Source organism: Triticum aestivum, chromosome 7D, assembly GCF_018294505.1.
Source record: "Triticum aestivum cultivar Chinese Spring chromosome 7D, IWGSC CS RefSeq v2.1, whole genome shotgun sequence".
Lineage (NCBI taxonomy): Eukaryota > Viridiplantae > Streptophyta > Magnoliopsida > Poales > Poaceae > Triticum > Triticum aestivum.
This window is the reverse complement of record NC_057814.1, coordinates 412,948,375-412,972,522: the sequence shown is the minus strand read 5'-3', so window position 1 is coordinate 412,972,522 and position 24,148 is coordinate 412,948,375. Positions and strand designations below refer to the sequence as shown.

The window sequence follows — 24,148 nt, the reverse complement described above, 5'->3', positions numbered from 1 at the left end:
AGTAGTCATCATACCGAGCTTGTCAAATGTTCATAACATCTGCATCTGCTCCTGCATTGGGTTTGTCACCTAGCGGTGCATCAGGGACATAATTCTTCTGTGCAGCAATGAGGATAATCCTCAGATTACGGACCAAGTCCGCATCATTGCTACTATCATCTTTCAACTTATTTTTCTCTAGGAACATATCAAAAAATAAAACAGGGAGCTAAACGCGAGCTATTGATCTACAACATAATTTGCAAATACTATCAGGACTAAGTTCATGATAAATTAAAGTTCAATTAATCATATTACTTAAGAATTCCCACTTAGATAGACATCCCTCGAGTCATCTAAATGATCACGTGATCCATATCAACTAAACCATGGCCGATCATCACGTGAGATGTAGTAGTTTTCAATGGTGAACATCTCTATGTTGATCATATCTACTATATGATTCATGTTCGACCTTTCGGTCTCTAGTGTTCCGAGGCCATGTCTGTACATGCTAGGCTCGTCAAGTTTATCCTGAGTATTCCGCACGTGCAAAACTGTCTTGCACCCGTTGTATGTGAACGTAGAGCTTATCACACCCGATCATCACGTGGTGTCTCGGCACGACGAACTGTCACAACGGTGCATACTCAGGGAGAACACTTATACCTTGAAATTTTAGTGAGGGATCATCTTATAATGCTACCGCCGTACTAAGCAAAATAAGATGCATAAAAGATAAACATCACATGCAACCAAAATATGTGACATGATATGGCCATCATCATCTTGTGCCTTTGATCTCCATCTCCAAAGCACCGTCATGATCTCCATCGTCACCGGCTTGACACCTTTATCTCCATCGTAGCATCGTTGTCGTCTCGCCAACTATTGCGTCTACAACTATCACTAATGCATAGTGATAAAGTAAAGCAATTACATGGCGATTGCATTTCATACAATAAAGCGACAACCATAAGGCTCCTGCCAGTTGCCGGTAACTTTTACAAAACATGATCATCTCATACAATAACGTATATCACATCATATCTTGACCATATCACATCACAACACGCCCTGCAAAAACAAGTTAGACGTCCTCTACTTTGTTGTTACAAGTTTTACGTGGCTGCTACGGGCTTCTAGTAAGAACCGTTCTTACCTACGCATCAAAACCACAACGATGTTTCGTCAAGTTTGTTGTTTTAAACTTCAACAAGGACCAGTCGTAGTCAAATTCGATTCAACTAAAGTTGGAGAAACAAACACCCGCCAGCCACCTTTATGCAAAACAAGTTGCATGTCTGCCGGTGGAACAGGTCTCAAGAAACGTGGTCATGTAAGGTTGGTCCGGGCCGCTTCATCCAACAATACCGCCGAATCAAAATAAGACGTTGGTGGTAAGAAGTATGACTATCATCGCCCACAACTCTTTGTGTTATACTCGTGCATATCATCTACGCATAGACCTGGCTCGGATGCCACTGTTTGGGAACGTAGCATGCAATTTCAAATTTTTTCCTACGATCACGCAAGATCTATCTAGGAGATGCATAGCAACGAGAGGGGAAGAGTGTGTCCACGTACCCTCGTAGACCAAAAGCGGAAGCGTTTACTTAACGCGGTTGATGTAGTCGAACGTCGTCTCGATTCAACCGATCAAGTACCGAACGTACGACACCTCCAAGTTCTGCACACGTTTAGCTCGATGACGTCCCTCGAACTCTTGATCCAGCAAAGTGTCGAGGGAGAGTTTCGTCAGCACGACGGCGTGGTGACGGTGATGGTGAAGTGATCCGCGCAGGGCTTCGCCTAAGCAATACGACAATATGACCGGAGGAGTAAACGGTGGAGGGGGGCGTCGCACACGACTAGGAATAATTGATGTCTGTTCTAGCGGTGCCCCCCACATATATATAGGTGGGAGAGGGAGAGGGGCTCCAAGGGGTGCCCCAAGTAGGAGTAATCCTACTTGGGCGCCTCCTCCAAGTCGGCCTCCCCTTCCATATCCATCGGGGGGGAGGAAAGAGAGGGGGAGGGGAAGGAAAGGGGGAGGCCGAATCCTCCCCTTTCCTTCCTTTCCTTCTCCTCCTATTCATCATATAGGGGGCGCACACCAGCCCCTTTTGGGGATGGTCTATCCAACTCTTGGCCCATTAGGCCCATATAGCTCGTCGGGGGTTGCCTGGAACCCATTCCGGTGACCCGATATGTACCCGGTACCCCCAGAACACTTCCGGTGTCCGAATACTATCATCCTATATATGAATCTTTACCTCTCGACCATTTACAGACTCCTCGTCATGTCCGTGATCTCATCCGGGACTCCGAGCATGTAGCAACCCGGCCTCAAATGACCAAGCCTTTGTGTATCTGTGCCATCCCTGCATCAGTATGCTGGCACACACAGTACATCAATGTATATATCAAAGTGCAATCACATGTATAAATAACGTAAAACTGTATATACCTCGTAAGTCTCAGCGGAAACAATCGATCGGGTGTGGAGTCCCATCAACGCCATCGGCAGGTTGAGTGTAGACCGTAGCCCAACAACAAAACTCACTCGTCGTAGAAATAAGCCTGCAACATGATACGTTGCAGCCGTGTAGGTCAGTACATTGAATGTACCGGCAAAATCACTGTAAAAAACAGACGATAAAGTATACTATATGCAATATGGCTTTGTGGCTCTGTGTCTGAGTTTTTGCGTAAAAGATGGTTTTATTTTCCCTATAACAAAGGAATGTCCTAGAATTCACTACTACAAAACATATACCTATACATGACATGGTTCTGCCAACCGATGTCTCATAGCCCATATCATCATAAGTTGCCCACAATTAAGTTTTCGATCTGGTGTTGAGAGTTCCGAGATAGATCCAAGTCCAGAGGCTCAAATTGTCCGTAACCGGGGGCATGGCTAATCGATTAGTTTTTAACCCTCTACAGAGGTTTGTACACTTTACCCGCAAGATTCGATCCCTCCTTTTACGTTCTCGCACTTCAGGGTGTTTGAGAACAAGACGACCGAAACATGGTCTTCCGAAGAGTTCCCCTGACCACTGTCCGGTGCTCATCCAATCCTACAGTAGTTCTACATCTGCTAGCACCGTCCCAGCCAGAGTCACCACTAGGGTCAACCAAGCTAGAGCCCATAGTGACTTGCGGTTGCACAGGTAAGCTTCCGGGCATGAAGTATTCTTCCGTCTCTTTGAGTCTGGGTGAAGCTTTCCGCAAGATGCCATGGCGCTTCTCCATGCATCCCGGCCATCCACTAATTGCTTCAGGGTGCCCATCAAATCCGTCCTTCACCCAGTAGTGTGTATTGAATTCTTGTCTCGAGTCTTGAAGTCTTGAGGCCCTGAAGATGCAGTCCTTGCAGATGCCATCATGAAGTTGTCGTCATCGACGTAGAGTCCTCCATTTCTCACACCACTCTCGAACACTCATACCAACCCCGTCTACTATAGCGTAGCATTAAAATAAATAACGTCCTGGGCTTTGTAATAAGGAGATGGGTTCCTACCTCATGCATACTACTCAACTACAAGGATTCAATATCACTACTGGAGGGATGGTTGAAAGGAGTGCTACTACATGCAAATAAAACATAGGTATGAAAAACATGGTCAAAGTGAACTTGTCGGGTAAGTTGATGAAGATAATAACGATCTCAGAAACTTGATAAGACTATACGCAACTCTCCGATGAAATCTATAATAATAAACATGATATTCACATAAGCAATCATTCTAGCACTCAAAATAACAATCAAAACAACAAGGAAACTCAATAATAAAACTCAAACAAATTCCAAAGAACCCTCAAATAAAACTACAATGAAAAACTACTATGGACATTGTAAGACTTTACTACAAACAACTAATATAGTTTTGTCACAACAAAGAAAAAACACTAAACTAATAAATTAATAGAAAAGAAAATATAAAGCAACTAAGTTAACATAAAATATTTTTCATAAAAAATTATTTGCAAAAAGAAGCAAATAAAAAGCTACTATGAAACTCTAACTAGGACCTATACAAGTTTTCATACAAAACTAAAGAAAATAATTTTTTAAAATAAGAATAGAATTGTCAACTTTTTTATAACATAAGCAAAACTAAATTTGTCAAAAGTGACAAAAAAATAGTTTAAAAACAATTAAAACTATAAAGAAAAGATTAAAACAAAACTAGAACTAAAACAATACCATTTTGCCTAAAACCCTAATTTAAAATAAACTAAAAAAATCAGTACATGCTACTGGATTGACAAAACAATAACAAAACAGTAGCAAAAAGAATCAATCAAAAATATTTTATAAAACTCAAACTAGACCCAAAACAATGTTTGAAGAATATTTGAGATAATTCAAATTTAAACTACACAAATTTGAAAACTAAGTACACAAACAGAAACTTGAACAAATTTGTGACACAATGCAAAAAGAATCACTCAATTTGGATCTAAAACATAAAAGATATTGAATATCTAAGATTAAAACTTTTCTGTTTTTAAAAACAGAAACGAAAATACACAAACAAAACAAAAACGGACAAGTGCTACACGTTAGGCTGCTATTGGGCTAAACAGTGGGTGATCTGTACCTACATCGCGCTCGGCCGAAACTTAACAAAAACATGCACGCTCGTTTAATAAAAAGAAACCGGCGAACCGGTTCGATCTAACCCGTAACTAAACCATAAATAAATCGGCCTAAACAAAGAAAAACCTAACTGTTGGCGGTTCTAATCTAGGGCGTCAAATACAGATCGGACGGCGGCGGTGGCTTACAGCGGAGGAAGGGCGGTTCCGGCGAGGTGGCGACGGCGGTGGCGCTCTGGCCCGATGCGTCTGGCTGCTCCAGCGGTCCTCCGGCAGCGGCGGCTGCTCCAGGAGATGTGGACGTCGACGACGGTCACGCGGGTGGAGTCGGCGAGGATCGGGGACGGCGGAGTCGAGCAGGGCTACCTCAAATTTCACACAATCAAACAAACAATCAATCAAAACTATTTATTTAATATAACATTCCAAAATTTAGAATTTTGGAATGTTAGAGAACAACATTCGGTCACCAAATCACATAACTCATATAATACAAAATCGTCATCGAACGTTAAGCGTGCGGACCCTACGGGTTCGAGAACTATGTAGACATGACCGAGACACCTCTTCGGTCAATAACCAAGAGCGGAACCTGGATGCTCATATTGGTTCCTACATATTCTACGAAGATCTTTATCGGTCAAACCGTAATGACAACATACGTTATTCCCTTTGTCATCGGTATGTTACTTGCCCGAGATTCGATCGTCGGTACCTTCATACCTAGTTCAATCTCGTTACCGGCAAGTCTCTTTACTCGTTCCGTAATACATCATCCCGCAACTAACTCATTAGTCACATTGCTTGCAAGGCTTCTTATGATGTGCATTACCGAGAGGGTCCAGAGATACCTCTCCGATACTCGGAGTGACAAATCCTAATCTTGATCTATGCCAACCCAACAATCACCTTCGGAGATACCTGTAGAGCATCTTTATAATCACCCAGTTACGTTGTGACGTTTGATAGCACACAAGGTATTCCTCCGGTATCCGGGAATTGCATAATCTCATAGTCGAAGGAATATGTATTTGACATGAAGAAAACAATAGCAATAAAACTGAACGATCAATATGCTAAGCTAACAGATGGGTCTTGTCCATCACATCATTCTCATAATGACGTGACCCCATTCATCAAATGACAACACATGTCTATGGTTATGACACTTAACCATCTTTGATTAACGAGCTAGCCTAGTAGAGGCTTACTAGGGACACTGTGTTTTGTCTATGTATCCACACATGTATCAAGTTTCCGGTTAATACAATTCTAGCATGAATAATAAACATTTATCATGATATAAGAAAATATAAAATAACAACTTTATTATTGCCTCTATGGCATATTTCCTTCAGTGGCCCCATATGTTGGTGGTCTCCCCATCACCAATTCTTCGAATTATGCATTGAGCCAAAATATCACGGCCATCAGGAACCGCACGCCAAATTTGAGAAGGGTGCACGTCTAGCTCAGCCTTCAATAAAGAACAGCCCTTGAAGTATACTGTCCCCAATCCTCCCAAAATTTTCGTTCTAGTCATGAAGTACCATGCTACCCAACTCGGCTTCCTCCTCCCTTGCTTGCTACCCCATCAAGATTGTCGAATAATAGAAGTGACATTCTCACATCGAATAGACTAGGATGGCACGTGTCCTTTATTTTATCAAAACCTCTTTACCAACTGTTGATAGGAGTTTCTCCATCCATCCTCTTATCCTTTCCCATACCCGGACTCTCAAATACTTGAACGTCCCGTTCTTCGAGTGACCCACATTAGTTGGCACCCCCAAATAATGGCCGCTCAAAGATTCATTATAAACCCGCGGTGAGTTCTTGACACTATCTCTTACCCTCCGGTCCTTTTTACTCCTCGTACTAGATTTGTGTCAAGTTTGACCAAATTTATATTAAAAAATATCGGCATCTACAATGCCTAGCATATATACTGTGAAACTACATTTCATGATGAATCTAACAATATTAATTTAACATTGTGAATGTTGATATTTTTTCTATAAGTTTTGTCAAGTAGAGATACTTTGACTTCGGACAAAATTTATATGCAGACTAAAAAGGACCGGAAGGAGTACTATACCCTCATGCGCTTGTTTTTCTTTTTGGAATTTTCATTTTTTTTTAGAAAGGGAATTTTCATTGCTTGTACCACTCATGTGCGGCGCTCGTCTATTAAATTGGCCTAGTACTGTTTTTTTCAGGGGTATTGGCGTAGTACTGGTGAGCCAGGCCCATAATGAACGGTAACTTTGCCCTAGCCCACGGCGGTCGGAGATGGGGCAGTCAACGATCACATTTTTCGCTCAAAAGGAAAAAGAAGAAGAAGAGAAAAACCCGTCATTTCGCGGAAGCAAGGAACACGCGTCGCCCCGCTTCATCCGTCGGTCTGTCGGTCGGTTTCCGCGACTGCAAGCGTGTGACGGGTGACGGGTCGCTTGCTTCGCCACGAGGCTCAGCCAACCCAGCTTGACCCAATCAACTCGTCGCGCACGTCAACCATCCCAAAATCCCCAAATCCGCCGAGCTCTTGCTTCTTCTCCAGCCTTCCCCTTCCTTCCCACGCGAAAAAAGAGAATCCAAAATCCCCAAATCCCCCTCCCACTCCACGCCAGCTCCGCCCTCAATCCCCAATTCCCCACGCGGCCGGCCTCCCCACCAGCTCCCCCCAGCTCGGATCTCCGCCGCCAGCAGCTCCGCCATGGAGTGCGAGCCCGAGGAGCTGCAGTTCCTGGGCCCCGTCGGCATCTACCGGGAGTCGGTGGCCATCCTGCGCGCGCACCGCCCGCTCTACGCCCGCATCGCCGCCGCCTTCGTCCTCCCGCTCTCCGCGCTCTTCCTCGCCCACATCGCCATCTCCCACGCCCTCTTCTCCACCATCGACTCCGACGACTCCGCCCTCGAGTCCTCCGCCCCCGGGACCGCCTCCCAGCAGCGGATCCTCCAGCGGCTCGGCGCCGACTGGGCCGCCCTCGTCCTCTTCAAGGCCGCCTACCTCCTCGCGCTCCTCCTCTTCTCGCTCCTCTCCACCGCCGCCGCCGTCTTCTCCGTCGCCTCCGTCTACTCCGCCAAGCACGACGCGCTCACCTTCCCGCGGGTGCTCTCCGTCGTGCCCCGCGTCTGGCGCCGCCTCGCGGCCACCTTCCTCTCCGCCTTCGCGCTGCTCTTCGCCTACCACTTCGTCTTCGCCGTCGTCTTCATCGCGCTCCTCGTCGCCGTCGACAATGGCTCCACCCTCGCCGGGCTCCTCGCCTTCGTCGTCATCGTCGCCTACCTAGTCGGGCTCGTCTACCTCAGCGTCGTCTGGCACCTCGCCAGCGTCGTCTCGGTGCTCGAGGACTACAAGGGGTTCCAGGCCATGCGCAAGAGCAAGGCGCTCATCCAGGGGAAGCTCTGGACCGTCGTGATCATCTTCGTCACGCTCAACATCGTCTTCGTCGTCGTGGAGTTCGCCTTCCGCGCCTGGATCGTCCAGGGCGCGCGCCACGGTCTCGGCGCGGGAGGGAGGCTGCTCCTTGGCCTCGTCATCCTGGCTGCGCTGTGCTCGGTCGTCATGGTGGCGCTGGTGGTGCAGACGGTGGTGTACCTGGTGTGCAAGAGCTACCACCACGAGAGCATCGACAAGAGCAACATCTCCGACCACCTCGAGGTCTACCTCGGCGACTACGTCCCGCTCAAGGCCAGCGACGTGCAGATGCAGCACTTCGGCGACGAGGTCTGACCCCTCCCAAAGATCGACCTGCTTCTGTTTGCTCTCCTCTCTGTAATACCACTACTAGTCTAGTCACACAGGAATCACAATTCCATTGCTGGTCATTTACCCAAAACAAAATGAGATGGAAGGAAGCTGAAGAGAAGTAGGATCATTTGATCAGCAGTTTCTCAGTAATTATACTCAGCTTTGCTATGACACGAGGAACAGTTGGATGTTGCTTGTAGTAATTTGTAATGGAGGGATGGGATTGGTACTACACTACTACTAGTAAATGCTAGCTTGATCGCTTGTGCGTACACCGAAATGAATGAGGACATGTTGTGTTAATTATGGATAGTAGATCAATCGTTTGAGATTCTGCAATTAATTAATTGCACTTCCTTGTGATTATGAGTGAGCTGAATGTAGTAACTAGTAGCTCCCAGGCTATGAGATGAATTGAGATTACACTATCTGGAGAGTTTACTGGGTTTTGGTCTTTACACTATCTGAGTAATTAAGCATGCCTTTGAGTATTCATTTTGCCATGCAAATGACAGTTGGATTGCCTAAGAGCAACTCCGACGGGGCGACCCAAACGGACGCGCGCTTTGTCCGCTTTTTGTTGTTCGTTTGGGTCGGCCAGGCGGACGTGCGCGTTCGAATTTTAAAATGGGTCGGCTTGACCGCCCAACGGGGAGGCCGACCCAAATGTGCCGCCGTGAAAAAAAAATAAGTTGCACGCAATAAACATAATTAAACATAAAGTGGCCGGTCAAACGCTGGCCAAAGTCCACCTAAATCTAATAAACAATAATAAAAGTATGCGCCCGCCTGTTGCCGCCTGGCACGCTGCCCTAGACATCGTCGGCCTTGCTCTTGCCCTTGCCGTCGCCGTCGTCGGTGAGGTCGATGAAGACCGGAGCAGGGCCAGCCCACCCGAACGCCGCCTGGTACGCTGCCAGGGCAGGCTCCTCCGGCGTCTGCTGGGGTGGCGGCATTGCGGCAAGTCGCGCGCCAGTGGCGAAGCCACGTTATATCTGCGTAGTCGCTTGACGTTATAGCTGCGTAGTCGCTTGACTACACAGGATTTTCGTACCTAGTTGACCCCAGGTCTGGACAGGCCCATCTATACTGTTATTCTACTGGGCCATAACAGAAGTCCAAAATCCCTTGCCTCCGTTGATCCCCAAATTACGTGATCTCCTTCAACTTCCCATACTAACGCAAGACCATGGACAGCCGCCACGGCGCAGCGTCTTCAGATCTTTGGCCTGGACTCTGCACGTGAGGCGTCAGGCACGGCCACCTCCGGCCATCCGGCGAGCTGTTAGTGACGCACCCGCGGTTGCACACGCATAGTGTGCCAGAATCAATTGATCAGTACTGCTGTACTAGTCACCACACTATCCTATCCAACATCAGGACGAGGCCCTCCACTTCTATTTGTAAGTTTTATTTATCTGCCAACGCTGCAATACTCTTCTCTCTCTTCCATTTTTCTTTTCTCTCACTAGCAATATTAGGTTTCAGGAAAGTTCAAAATAATAATAATATTAGGTTTCAGGAAGCAAGAGATTGTTTTATTAAGAATAAGAATGACATATTCCGTTTTTCTTAGCAATATATTTATTTTGTCAGGTCTTTGGTTTGGTAAATGGATAAATTTGTAAGGAACTGGCAGTCCACGTCAAATGTTGCAAATTCCTCACAACAATCACCTGAAAATGGGGAAGAACAGACTCCTATTGATACTCACAGCATATCAAAGTATACATAATCACAAAAAACTACTATCATAGAAATATGTTTGTTTTTAATAAAGTATGATGTTTTTTGTTCCTTTTTATGATCTAAAAAAATTCATTAGTAAAGCTTGACATCACAAGATTTTGATCCTGGCACCGCCGCTGTCGCGCGCGCTCCTCCTCCTCCTCGAGCCGGAGCGCCTCCGCGTCGCGTTGGAGCATGGCGTCGTAGCGCATCTGCTTCTCGCCGTCGGCCTGCTCCTGGCAGAGCCAGTGCTCCTTCCATCGCTCGAGGTGGGCCGCCTCCTCCTCCGGCGTCGCGGCGAAGTGGACGGGAGGCGCGTTCACCCACTCGCGGTACTGGCCCGTCCACGAGTAGGCCTCCTCTGGCCAAGTCGGTGGAGGCTGGGAGCGCTTACGCGTCGGCTCCGGCTCGGGCTCTGGTTGGGCTGGACGGGCGGCGGCGGCACGAAGAGCGGGGTGTGGACAGAGTCCCCCGCTGCCGACAGGGCAAGGGCTTGCTCCAGCCCATCCCAGTGCGCGTCCTTCTCGAGGCGGCTAGCCTCCAGCGCATGCTGCAGGGCCTCCTCGAGGGCGGCTTGGTACTCCGCCTCCGCCTCCATGTCCTCCGGCTCTACCTACGGGGCCGGCGATGGAAACGGCGGCGGGACGGCGTCGACACCCGAGCGCCGTTGCTCCTCGTGTTCGAGGGCGAACCAAGCCTCCCAGTTGGGGGAGTCGGCGGCGTACTCTGGCAGCCGACGCTGCTCCGGCATGAGCTGCGCGCGGCGCCTGCGCACCTCGTCGTCGTGCGCCCGCTGGGTACGAGGAACCGCCGGCACCGGGATCCGCTGCGGATCCAGATGCCAACGATGCGGCAGCGTGACATCGGGGTACGGCAATGGCCACCTGTACTCCCAGTGCCACCGCGCTTGGTGCATCGGGATGTGCAGGCGCCGGCGGCCAGGGCGGAAACGCGTCGCCGCCGGAGGAGGACGAGGGGGAAGGGGAGCACGGGAGGACGAGGCGCCGGGGGTGCCCTTGCCCTTGCCATTGCTGCTGCCGAAGAGGCCCATGGCTAGGGTTTGCGGTCGCCGACGAAGAAGCAAAGGGAGTGGTGGGGGGGGCAGATGTGGACGGGAGAAGTGGATGAGGCCGACCCCGCTGCACGCGTGGTTAAAAAAGGACGCTTCCACTGGCTGGCACGTGGGCCCGATGTCGGTGGTCGTCATAAATAAGACGACCGGTGGCGGTTGGGTGGCCGCCAGGTGGGGACGCGGCGGACAGCGAGGAGACGCGCGGCGCGTCCGCTTCGCGTCTGCGCCGACGCATTCCAGGCGCAATTTTGGGCCGGAAATGGGTCGGCGCGGACGCCAGGCGGACACGATTTGAGTTTGGGTCAGCGCGTTGGGCCTTCACTTTTGTCCGCGCCGATTCAAACGAACGCGGGCGGACGAAATGGGTCGCCTCATTGGAGTTGCTCTAAAGAGTAGCAACTTTATAAGCTGGTATGTGCCCCTTTTGTTGCTTACTAGTGCTGAAGCTCCATAAAGCACCATAACTCTACAAGATATGAGATGAGTGATCCACAGAGGGAAGCCACATGTTCGCTGCTCATGGTCATGATGTTGAATCAGTAGCCTTCAGCTAGCGAAACACTTAGCACATGTGCATCCAACCAAACTGCTATAAAAGTTGACATGGAGCAAACATGATACTACTACCACCTATAGTAAGTCATTCGCAGAGCAGGAAAGAGGAACGGATGAGATAAACAACAACAACAACAACAACAACAACAACAACAAAGTCTTTAGTCCCAAACAAGTTGGGGTAGGCTAGAGGTGAAACCCATAAGATCTCGCAACCAACTCATGGCTCTGGCACATGGATAGCAAGCTTCCACGCACCCCTGTCCATAGTTAGCTCTTTGGTGATACTCCAACCCTTCAGGTCTCTCTTAACGGGTGAGATAGTTTTTGCAAAATGCAAATATGAGTGGAGGAGAAGGAAGCGAGGCAAAAGTGGGTTTCAGAGACGTCGGGAGCTTATTCCTCGCTTGTGCTCTGTCCTATGAATCCCGAGATTGCCATTGCCCGTCTTGGAGGGGAAAAGGGGAAATCAACAAGAACAGCAAGAGAAATCACTCAAACAAACCTAGGTCACACATCTACTAGCATAGCAACATGAGGTCCACAAGCATACAAGAACAATCAAGGGAAAATAGTTGTGACGCCCCCGATTCAATCGTACACGCAAACGTGTATGATCAAGATCAGGGACTCACGGAAAGATATCACAACACAACTCTAAAAATAAAATAAGTCATACAAGCATGATAATACAAGCCAGAGGGCTCGAATACAAGTGCTCGATCATAGACGAGTCAGCGGAAGCAACAATATCTGGGTACAAACATAAGTTAAACAAGTTGACATAAGATGGCTAGCACAAACTGGGATACAGATCGAAAGAGGCGCAGGCCTCCTGCCTGGGATCCTCCTAAACTACTCCTGGTCGTCGTCAGCGGCCTGCACATAGAAGTAGGCACCTCCGGTGTAGTAGGAGTCGTCGTCGACGGTGGCGTCAAGCTCCTGGGCTCCAGCATCTGGTTGCGACAACCAGGTAGAATGGAAAGGGGGAAAAGAGGGAGAAAAGCAACCGTGAGTACTCATCCAAAGTACTCGCAAGCAAGGATCTACACTACATATGCATGGGTATCTGTGTAAAGGGGCAATATCGATGGACTGAACTGCAGAATGCCAGAATAAGAGGGGGATAGCTAGTCTGTCAAAGACTACGCTTCTGGCAGCCTCCATCTTGCAGCATATAGAAGAGAATAGATGGTAAGTTCACCAAGTAGCATCGCATAGCATAAACCTACCCAGCGATCCTCTCCTCGTTGCCCTATTATAGAGTGATCACTGGGTTATATCTGGCACTTGAAAGGGTGTGTTTTATTAAGTATCCGGTTCTAGTTGTCATAAGGTCAAGGTACAACTCCGGGTCGTCCTGTTACCGAGGGACACGGCTATTCGAATAGATAAACTTCCCTGCAGTGGTGCACCACATTTCCCAACACGCTCGATCCCATTTGGCCGGACACACTTTCCTGGGTCATGCTCGGCCTCGGAAGATCAACACGTCGCAGCCCCACCTAGGCTCAACAGAGAGGTCAGCACGCCGGTCTAAATCCTATGGCGCAGGGGTCTGGGCCCATCGCCCATTGCACACCTGCACGTTGCGAGGGCGGCCGGAAGCAGACCTAGCCCCCTTAATACAAGCGTAGGCTTACGGTCCAATCCGGCGCGCGCCGCTCAGTCGCTGACGTCACGAAGGCTTCGGCTGATACCACGAGGTCGAGTGCCCATAACTGTTCCCGCGTAGTTGGTTAGTGCGTATAGACCAGTGGCCAGACTCAGATCAAATACCAAGATCTCGTTAAGCGTGTTAAGTATCCGCGAACGCCGACCAGGGTCAGGCCCACCTCTCTCCTAGGTGGTCTCAACCTGCCTTGTCGCTCCGCCACAAAGTAACAGTCAGGGGCTGTCGGGAACCCAGGCCCACCTCTACCGGGATGGAGCCACCTGCCCCTTCAGCCCCCATCTTCGAACAGTATCATAAGTAATGTAACAGTATAAAGTATATAGCATATGCCCGTGATCACCTCCCGAGTGATCATGACCCAGTAGTATAGCATGGCAGACGGACAAGAGTGTAGGGCCACTGATGGAACACTAGCATCCTATACTAGGCAGTAGGATAGCAGGTATGGGTAACAACTGTAGCAACAATGACAGGCTATGCATCAGAATAGGATTAACCGAAAGTAGTAACATGCTACACTACTCTAATGCAAGCAATATAGAGAAGGAATAGGCGATATCTGGTGATCAAGGGGGGGGCTTGCCTGGTTGCTCTGGCAAGAAGGACGTGTCATCAACACCGTAGTCGAACTGGGGGTCGCCGGCAGTCTCGGGGTCTACCGGAAAGAAGTAACGGAGGGGGAACACAATAAATAATAGAGCAATCAAAGCAACACAAAGCATAACATGGCAATACGCAGTGCTAGGGTGACCTAACGCAGTAGTAGGTGATACCGGTGAAGGGGGGGAAACATCCGGGAAAGTATTCCCGGTGTTTCGCGTTTTCGGACAAATGAACCGGAGGGGGAAAGCTGCGAGTTCGATAGGTTAGGGATGTGTGGCGGACGAACGGGCTGCGTATCCGGATTCGTCTCGTCGTTCTGAGCAACTTTCATGTACAAAGTTTTTCCATCCGAGGTACGGTTTATTTTATATTAATTTTAAAAGATTTAATCATTTTTAGAATTTATTTAATTATTTTAAATCAACATTATCCAGAATAGTGTATGCTGACGTCATCATGACGTCAGCAGTCAACAGGGGGTTGACTGGGTCAAACTGATGTGTGGGACCCACCTGTCATACTTTGTTTAGTTTAATTAGGATTTAGCTAATCTAATTATTGTTTAATTAAACTAACTAGTTAATTAGATTAATTTAAACATGATTAATTAACTTAATTAATTAATTATTAATTTTATTAATTAATTTTTATTTCATTTTCTTTTATTTTATAAAAAACGTTTTGGGGGCTGGGCCCCACTTGTCTGTGGCCCAGAGGGGCCATAGCGGTTCGGGCGGTAGCGGGCGTCGGGCGCCGCCCGTATGGCGCAACGGGCGCCCGCCCGCTGAGACGGAGGTTGGCCGCCTCCGGCGGCAGTGGCGAGGCCACGGCGAGTGGCCGGAGCGGCGAAAGCCAGGGACGGAGGCGAGCGAGGTGGCTGCGGCGGTGGTGCCGGCGGCAGCCGCAGGGGGAGGCGACAGGGGGCCGGAGACGAGAGCTCCGGCGGTGCGGGAGGTGCGTCGCGGCGCGGGGCGACTGCAGCGCAGGCAGAGACTCCGCGGGGCGAGGGCAAGCGACGGCGGGGCGCGGTGCGGCCGCGGCGATGCGAGGGCGGCCGCCGGAGGTCTGTGGCAGGGCGACGTCTGCGCTGTAGCGGAGGCAGAGGCGTAGCTGCAGCGGGGATGGGGAAGGGCAACGACGGCTGCAGACGGCGCAAGCGCGCGCGAGGGGCGCGAGCAAGCGCGAGGAGGGGAGCAGCGGCGACACACGGGGTTCCAGGGACATGGGCTCGCGCGCCCGAGCGCGTGCAAGGGTGCGCGGGGCGCCGACCATCGCGGGCAAGGGGAGGTGAGCACGGTGAGCGGGGGGAAGCGGAGGGAGGCGGGGCCTCACTGCGATTCGTAGGGACGGGGGCAGCGGGGGTCGAGGTGGGGAGATGGGGACAGTGCGGCGAAGAGGATGCAGGCCGGTGAGGAGGAGGAGGCAGTCCGGCGGGGAAGCTCCGGGCGCCGGCGAACGAGGACGAGGCGGCGGCGTACGGCGGCGCGGTTGGATCGAGCCCCCGATCTCGATCCAGATCAAGGGGAAGGAGAGGGCGACGTGGGGGGAGAAGTGGGAGCGAGTGGGATAGGGTTTCGGGTAGTGGAGGGGGTATGTGTAGGCCGGGGGAGTGGGGGTGGGCCAGCCTAGTCGGCCAGCTGGGCCGTGGCCCGGCAGGGGGGTTCCTTCTCCTTTTAATTTTCTTGTTTGTTTTTTCTTTTCTTTTTCCTATTTTCTTTTATTCTGTTTTATTTTACTTTTAGTTTTGTAAAATAGGACAATAGTTCCTAAATTAAGGTCTCTAAATAACTCACTGCCTTAAAAGTTTGGCCCCTAAATAAAATGTTTAAATAATTATAATTTATAAAAGGCATTTAATTAAATGTTTTAGCTACTATTTTAATTACATTACTGCATTGAATTATTTAATAAAAATGTGGTTTCTCCACCAACATTACCTGGGGATTATGTGTCACATGCAGAACATTTTAGTTTTAATATTTGAAAACTTTTGTTGTTTGCCTTTAATTAAATTTTGAATTTGTTTCCGTTTTGAATTATCTAGAGTTTATCAACAGTAACCGAGGTGACACGGCATCATTAGCGGGGGATCACTGTAGCTTAATTATCTGGGCGTCACAATTCTCCTCCACTACAAGAAATCTCGTCCGAAATTTAAGAGGTAGAGTAAGGGGGAAAAGTCTGGTTACGAAATTCTAACGGATCTTCTCGGTCTTGGCGGCTCTTCTCGAAGCGGTCGATCCATTATGTTGATGTCTTCATTTCTCTGCTTCAGGTCATCATCATGTAGTACACATCCTTTCTTCGGGATCTTCATCGTACTTACGGAAAGAATAAAGGGTGGGCATTCCGGGAGTATTGACCTCTGCAAGGTCGACTATCTGGTCGATAACATCGAGGAAGATGGCGGAAGTAACTCTCGAATTTAAACTTAAGAAAATATCGAGAGCAAAGTAAGGAGGTATCATGTGAAGTTTCGAGCAGATAGACAATCGTTCGTTGCCTGAAACAGTGTGTGAAAGGGGTTCAAGGCAACGGGAATAAGTATTGTGTCTAATACCAGAATTGATGGTCTCTCCAAAGGTGGCTCGTGAATTACTTACGAGGCCACGCGCGAGGAACAACCTTGGGAACAAGAGGTGTACAGGTGAGTCAGGTTTCGATCCTGTGGAACTGTGGGTTATGGGCCCACCATGTGGGTTAAAATTAGGAAAGGCAGTGACGTCTTGCACAATCATGTAAGCAAGGCATGTCAGAGGGTAGCCTGTCAGTTATGTCGGCAACAATGTCGGTACCAAGGGCGAGGGACGAAGAGAACCATTTTCCTACTTGTTGAACAAGGCGGACCATTGGGCAAAGTTCTCATCCATCGGTGGCTACCGGAATATCATCAACAATAGCAATAGGGCCTTGCTGACAGAATTATACACCGGGGTGTTTACATAAGCAGGAGAATATTACTACTTAGATCATATAGATCACAAGAAACATTAAATCAACCAATGGAAAGGAAAATATGATTATCAGATTAAACAGAACAATGGAAAGAAAATGTGTTTAAACACATATTTCAGGGGTATATCCTTTCCAAGGACAAACAGAACATGATATCCATGACAGGATACAAAGTAGAAAATCAATTAGGTAAGGGGGGAATCTCATGATATTAGCCATACAACGGTGTTTAGATAATTGATAAAGAAAATTTAGCATGGTGCTTCAAATGTTCTTATTGAAGATCGAAATACTACAGACATGCTTCGAGATAGCATTTGACATGGTCTTCAAGCAAAGGTCAGACTTGGATACTCCAAGGACTAGAAGAACGTTGCAACGGGGCTACATTAACTTTAAGAGTTCAATATTAATCATGTTAATATTACATTTAATATTCTCATATATATCAAGTGACATTGGCGACCTTTTTTACCATCAAATCCTCACACACACTCTCTTCCTCCCCCTCTCTCTCTCTAACACACACATCCATCTTATTGGGTACGGGACCATATCCATCTATTTCACACACACACGCTAGTGCATAACAATATTGATTATGTGTATTATATTTGCCACCACAACTGAGGGAATTAATTTCATGTAAATCGGCCAGCCACAGCTCCATAACAATCAGGACTTTAAGAGGCATCCCTCCCTCCCTCCCACTGAATACAAAATTCAAAAAACCTTGATATTATTTTACATAAAGAAAATAAAATTCAAGATATCTATCGTGGCCTTCTAGTTTAAAATGGAACTCAAATAGTCTTGTGCACATTGATGATTTAGTATATGTAGGACAAACATGGTATATCATTTTTTAGTGTTGAACGCAACTAAATGGTAAACCTTGTGTACCCTCAGGGCATCAAAACCAAAATACTGCAATGTAAAATAAAGGGAAGTTGATAGGTCACACCACTCAAATTTACAGTGGTATATTTTCTCATCACCAATAGGAAGGATGCAAAGAATATATAAAGATTTTCTCTCTATTGTGTATACATGATTATCTATTCTAGAACAAAAAAACAAGACGTGAAAATTACGATATCAACCACTTCAATGAATTCATGAAGTTGCTTCACCAAGGAATCACTCTTTACCATATTGCTCGTCTTCTCCTCATTGTCAACAAAGTACTTGCTTGTCACTCCCTTCAGCTGATATGGTTGAGCCCAGGCATAACATGTAGTTGTTGCCCCCTTCAAAACCAAAAAGCATATTCTTTTAGGTACAGTTAAATTCAGAAGTTATTACACAATAGTAAAGATTACGTACTTGAACACAAGATCATAAGAGTACGGAAGAAATAATTCATAACCTTGTGGAGAAATAAAGGCATGAAACTGTTGTATAGTTAGTCCAGGATGAACGCAATCAAACCGGGATGGTAGCTCCTTCCTTTTTCAGTAAACTTACATTTTATGGAACATCAGAGTAGTTGAGAAATTTTTAGACACTCCCAAGCTATGAACTCAGGCGTACCTTAGTCTCTTGGCCGTCTAGTTCATCAAAGGCTTTATCCGCCTCATCTATGTCCTTAAAAGAAATACACGTAGAGTAAAACTCGCCTCGAATCCTTGAATCACTCTGTTGAAAAGGAAAATGAATAAATCACTAATCTATGCATATAATTTTATTGAACAAGAAACAAAAATTCTCAGAAAACCTTCTCATCGATGCTCGGATTTCTAGAGAAAATTTGAAGTAGCTTTCGACAAAGAAGGTAGACTGGAATTCTATCAGCGATGCTCGGATTCCTAAAGAAAATTTTAAGTAGCTCTTGACAAAGAACATAGACTGGAATACTATGAGCATGCAACTTCATCTGATCAGGTTCAGGTACCTAATAAGAAATAAAAACAGACAAGTCATGTGGTAACTTGAATACCAACAATGACCGGATCGGCACCATGGCGCCTGCAGCCGCCTCTCATGGACACCATAGAGCGAATCCCCGCGTGGAGGCAGAGCCGTGCGGGGCGAACAGTGAGGAGTGACGAGCAGGGGAGAGATCGAAGGACCTGATGCATCGGCGGTTTACACATGTGTCCTTGTCCCCGGCGATAGAGACGGCTCTCTTGTACCCGGCGGCTACCCTATACCCGGATCTTATCAGAGATTGGGATTGTTGGAGGCGGTGGTGGCTACCCTGTACCCGGCTCTTGTCAGAGACGGGTGAGGCTAGGGATTTGGAGGGGCGTGTGGTGTTTTTTTGGCGATTGTGTGTGGTGCTTTTGTTCACCGTTTTTGACTCACCTCCCACCACCCCTCCCACCGAGCGTCGGGCTAGTTAATACCTCGTGTGTTGCAACAGGGCATGCATATTTAGTAGTTAACAAGGCAAATCATCTATCTCTATCTCGCATCCAGTGGACTCAAGCTAGATTATTCTAGATTTCAATTTCCACAACATGTGCATTCTTTTCCCTTACGTGACAGTCTATCAATTAGCAACGCAATCTTGTACCACTAAAATGCAGAACACGAAAATAGCTACAAAGTAAACTTGAGCATGCTGCACTTACCAAAAGCTAGTTGTCTACAAAGTCAAAATTGAATGGATGAAGCCTTATCATCGGGGTTGGGGAGTCGCCTTATCATCATGATGGAGGGATCACCATCAGCAAGCACAACCCCCATGCCACAGCCTGGACGATCATGGTTGGTTGGTGATGCGGCGGTCGCGACCAGCGCCACAAGCCCACAACTGACTATTTGCATGGCTCCCTCTCTTGCAGTGGGAGCACCATCTCGTGCTCCCCGTCAACTCGACAAGGGGATGCAGAGTGGAAGGCCTCACAGACGGCTCTGCTCTCCCTCAGGGACTCCTCCGCGGACTGCAGTGCCGCTACGGCCGCTCGTTGAGACTTCTCAGTGTTGCTTTCGTCAAGAATAAGCACATGGTAGTAATACGCCGCAGCCTGCATCATATTATTACTTTTTTACTTAGTGACCAAAATTCAGTCATTTAATCATTTCAGAGTTCAGAGATATCATCAAAGCCTGCATATGTACTTTTGCTTCCATGTGCTTCCACTTTACAAAGAGCCTGTGCTTTTCGCCCCAGCCGTCGAGCAGAGGTATGTCCGCGATGCTTTCATGTGCCTGCGGATGAAACCATCATGATTGTACATATTTTAAAACTGGGATAGATTATATTTTTTCTATGTTTTATTTGTTTATGAAATTATATTATGCTTCATGCGGAGATGAACAGTACATATACCTGGCATTTTCAAGCATAAGCAGAACTCTGACATATATACAAATATCATTATCCAAATAGAAGACGCAAAATAACCAGAAATCGATAGAAATGAATCAATGATGATGCCTACCTGCTGCCAGCACTTGACCATCTCACATGCCAGACTCCTTTTGACAGCTAGGGTAGCCTTTGGACTGTCAATTGCCAACCCAAGTCGAATATCAATTGCCTGGCAAACAAGCACAGACATAGATAGCATAATCGATGAACTAACCGAGAAGCCGACATCTCAACTGCATGCTATCTTTCTTGCACCATGCATGATGAATCATGTGACCTCTGTCTGACTCTCTAGGTAGTTACTATCAGATAATAACAAGAAAAAAGCATTATTGTTACCTGACCAAGTGCTTGCATGCAGGTAGCTTTCAGGACCCCTTCAGACAGGTCCACAGGAAAACCTTTCCTACACAATGGAAGTCAGTACTCAGTCCTTACTGAACAATAACTGAAGAAAAATGGAAGCTTGGAGCATTGCTCATCATGCCGGGCTGGCTAGGGCAAGTGGCAAGATCAGCACCTCTTTTAGGACGACATCCTAGGAAGAACATGCTGCATAGCGCACTCCAGGTGCCCGGCCGCCTTAAGGAATATCTCGATAGAAGCGCATTTGTTCTCTGAAAAGTGGAAAGTACAAGAGTAAAGACATTCAGAAAGATTGAAACATATACTACTTGTTTGATTCAGTCGCAGTGGGAATTAGCCTTCAGATACTTTGGCATGGTATCCTTCAAGAGACGTCTTTGGCAGGAGCAGAGAATTTGCTCGTGATAAACGGAGCATTGCCATCATGTGCAGCACCGACGGCACCTCGTACCAGGCGCTGGGCAGTGCCGTCTCCTGGCAACACAGAGACATGTTAATCTTCAGGTTTATCCATGCAACAAACAAAGATTGACTATACCTCTGCATCATCTTCTTGATTCATCCATGCAAACTATATCTTGTCTTCCAACTGAGTCCCTTCAAATCAAATAATTAAACAAATGAATGGTGTGAACAAGATATGGATCAAGCACGAGGTCGAGGTGTACAGATCAAAGAGTTGAGTTACCATCCTTTGCCATCCCTAGAATGTCTGGCAAATACTCCTCCAAGGCCTGCACAAGATCAGCGGACAACAACTCACGAAGCAGTATAGCAAATCACCTGTGGAGTCCTTAGGTGCCATCAGAGAGCCGTTCCCGCCGACGCCCGTGGCAGCCATGACAGGCGACCTCAGGCAAAGCGATGGTCCGTATGGCCGTGCAGAGAACGCGACCACGCTTTGCACTGGTCGGCGGCGTCTGGGGCGTACGTGGGGATCGGCGGCGGCGGCGGCGTCAATGTTGTCCATGGGGATCTGTGGCGTCCGTGGGGATACGCGGCGGCGATGGCGTGTGTGGATCCGCGGTGGCGGTGGCGACGCCCCTGGGATCTGCGGCTGCGGCGGCGTCTGGGGAGCCACCGCGAAGGTGGTGGCAGTGGCGTCGTGCGGAGGGGGCGGCGGAGAGGCCGAGGAGGTGATGGGGGCGGGAGAAGAGGCGGCGGCGCGGGTCTGGTGGACTGCGAGGGAGATCGGAGATCGCGGCAACGAAGGATGGGATCGACAGGAGCGTTTTTTGTGCGGGGGTGGGGTTTTTTGCCTGCCTGGGATGGGGTGGAGCGAGGGAGGAGACGAAAAAAACCGACGAAATTGGGAGGTGGGAGGAGAGACGAAAAAAACCCAGCGAAAATAAATTCATCAAGTCGTTCATTAGGAGTAGAGATTCGTCAGGAACAATTTATAGAATAAGTCTAACAATTTTCTCATGAAAGAATGGCTAACCTTGGTAAAGAAGATACTGTATCAATAGGTCATCCGGCCAGGTGTGCTAGGCATGACATCATCTTACCGGGTTATATAAAGACCAATATTATAACTCTTGGAATTATGTTCCAACCATCATTTCTGACCAAGATTCAGATCAGATTGGTATTAGGATACCTCAAACTCATGATGCCCGAGGAGAAAAGGCGCGACACAAATTGATGAGATGACATCGAAGATTCTCGGGAAATGAACTATGGAAGCGAGTTCCGAAACAAGAGTTCAGCATTAAATTAAGGAGGTGAGGAGGTGGCTGATTGACTCAGCGACAATTCATTGAGATTTCCAAAAAGATGGATTTCCACAATTATGTGAACAAGGAGATATCATTAGTCAGATCAATGATATAATGACATATGCTTGAGGAAAACATACACACTTTAACAATGATAGAAGGGTGCACCCGGAAATCTGGACTAGGTAGCACGATCAATGTTTGAATTATGATTCAATAAGCAATAGACTTAGAATGAAACTATCGACCATTAACTTCAAAGCAATAGGGTTGCTAAAAGTTTTGAAGTCGCACATCATAGTTTAATTGTTGGTTTTCCGGTTAGAAACAACACGGGGACCAAGGAATGAACGAATATGGCAAGAAGTATCACCTGTATCAAGAATTCTCAAGAGGTGGAGCAATTCTCACAATATCCTTGACATAAAAGATGGTAATACTCCAAGGTAGAACATAACATAAGCTGGTTAGCAAGGAGCTCCATAACATGATCAAGTTTGTGATGGAGGGAAGGTAAGGATGTTGTCGATGGTAACTCAAATTACCAAGGAACAAGGATGGCACTTATCATCAAGAATTCCATTGATATCCTGGAAGGAGTCAAAATGTTGATGATGATCACGACAATTTGTTGTCGAGAGGATCCACGAAGAAGCAATTGATCAGCGACTGCATCAAGCAAAAGGACTAATGCAGCAAAAGATTATTGGAGCCACAAATACGACACAAACTCGGGGCCAAGTTTGTTGTTCGAGGTCAAACGATAAGACGAGGAAAATCAACGTAAGATTAGCTCATCATCGAAAATTGTGCTCTGAGAAGAAGGACCAGGTAGCACAGTTAAAAGTTTGCACGATAATGATATAGCCGATAAGGCTTGGAAATGACTTGAAGGATTATTAAACTCGTAAGCAACGAGAATTACTTAGAGTTACTGAATCAGAGTGCGGAATCGATTCACTTATCGGTGTTCTCGAGTGACTAATAACTCAGAACCTGGGGGAAATCTGAGATCGGTGAGAAGCAATACTAGATGAAGACTCGCAGGAAGCAACACAGTTCTCGAGATACCAGAGGTTAATACTCGAGGAAGATCAAAACAAAGGTTGCAAAGATGTATCGATCAACAGAAGACAAGTGCTTTAACTTGTCTGAGAAATGGAATCAAGGAGAAAATGTGGTCGGGACCGCGATTGCAAAGGATCAATACATAGATACCAGATGATATCATATCAAGGAAATAGTTATTATTACAAGAAGCTTTTATGATAAGTTCCACATCGGGTCCATGGGAATGCATAACCTTTCATTCATTTCACATTTTCGAAGAAGTTGTAGTGTTGAAATTTTATCTAGCGAAGCACCAGAAGAGTACGACTAGTGAAAACTTTCGGGTTCACACGGTTTAGAAAAGGCATAGGTTCAACCCATCAGGGTATCTTAGAAACATATACCACAAGCTTCAAGAGTAAATATCACCAGCTCGAAAGCAGAGCAAGGTTGAGAAAGTAGAGGATACAATTTACAAAAGGCATTATGTATCCGAGGGAAGGCTCATAAGGTTATTGGATATGAAGGACACTGTCGGATAAAATCCATTAAAGGATCTGCCGGTCCATAACAGAGCTGATGTGAGCATCGGCACACAACCAGAGGAAGTAACAATGCAAAGGCATTGTATTATAGAAACAACTGACTAATCCAGAGCTCAAATGCAAAGGAATTATGATTTTCAAATAAAGGGATCAGAAGCAATGTTCTGATTAGGGATGGATAAGTTGAATAGCCTTAGGGGTACAATCGACGGCAATTG

At 47.2% G+C, this 24,148-nt stretch overlaps 1 protein-coding gene and 1 pseudogene across 1 annotated transcript; one reads left to right on the top strand and one right to left on the bottom strand.

Annotated features, from left to right (window-relative positions):
- The first annotated feature begins 7,082 nt into the window (after positions 1-7,082).
- Positions 7,083-8,785, top strand: LOC123165232 (uncharacterized). The gene has a single exon (XM_044582865.1). The coding sequence runs from the start codon at positions 7,307-7,309 to the stop codon at positions 8,324-8,326; it is 1,020 nt and encodes a 339-aa protein (XP_044438800.1). The 5' UTR covers positions 7,083-7,306; the 3' UTR covers positions 8,327-8,785.
- Positions 8,786-17,888: 9,103 nt separating this feature from the next.
- Positions 17,889-21,587, bottom strand: LOC123171132 (uncharacterized; annotated as a pseudogene).
- Positions 21,588-24,148: the final 2,561 nt, after the last annotated feature.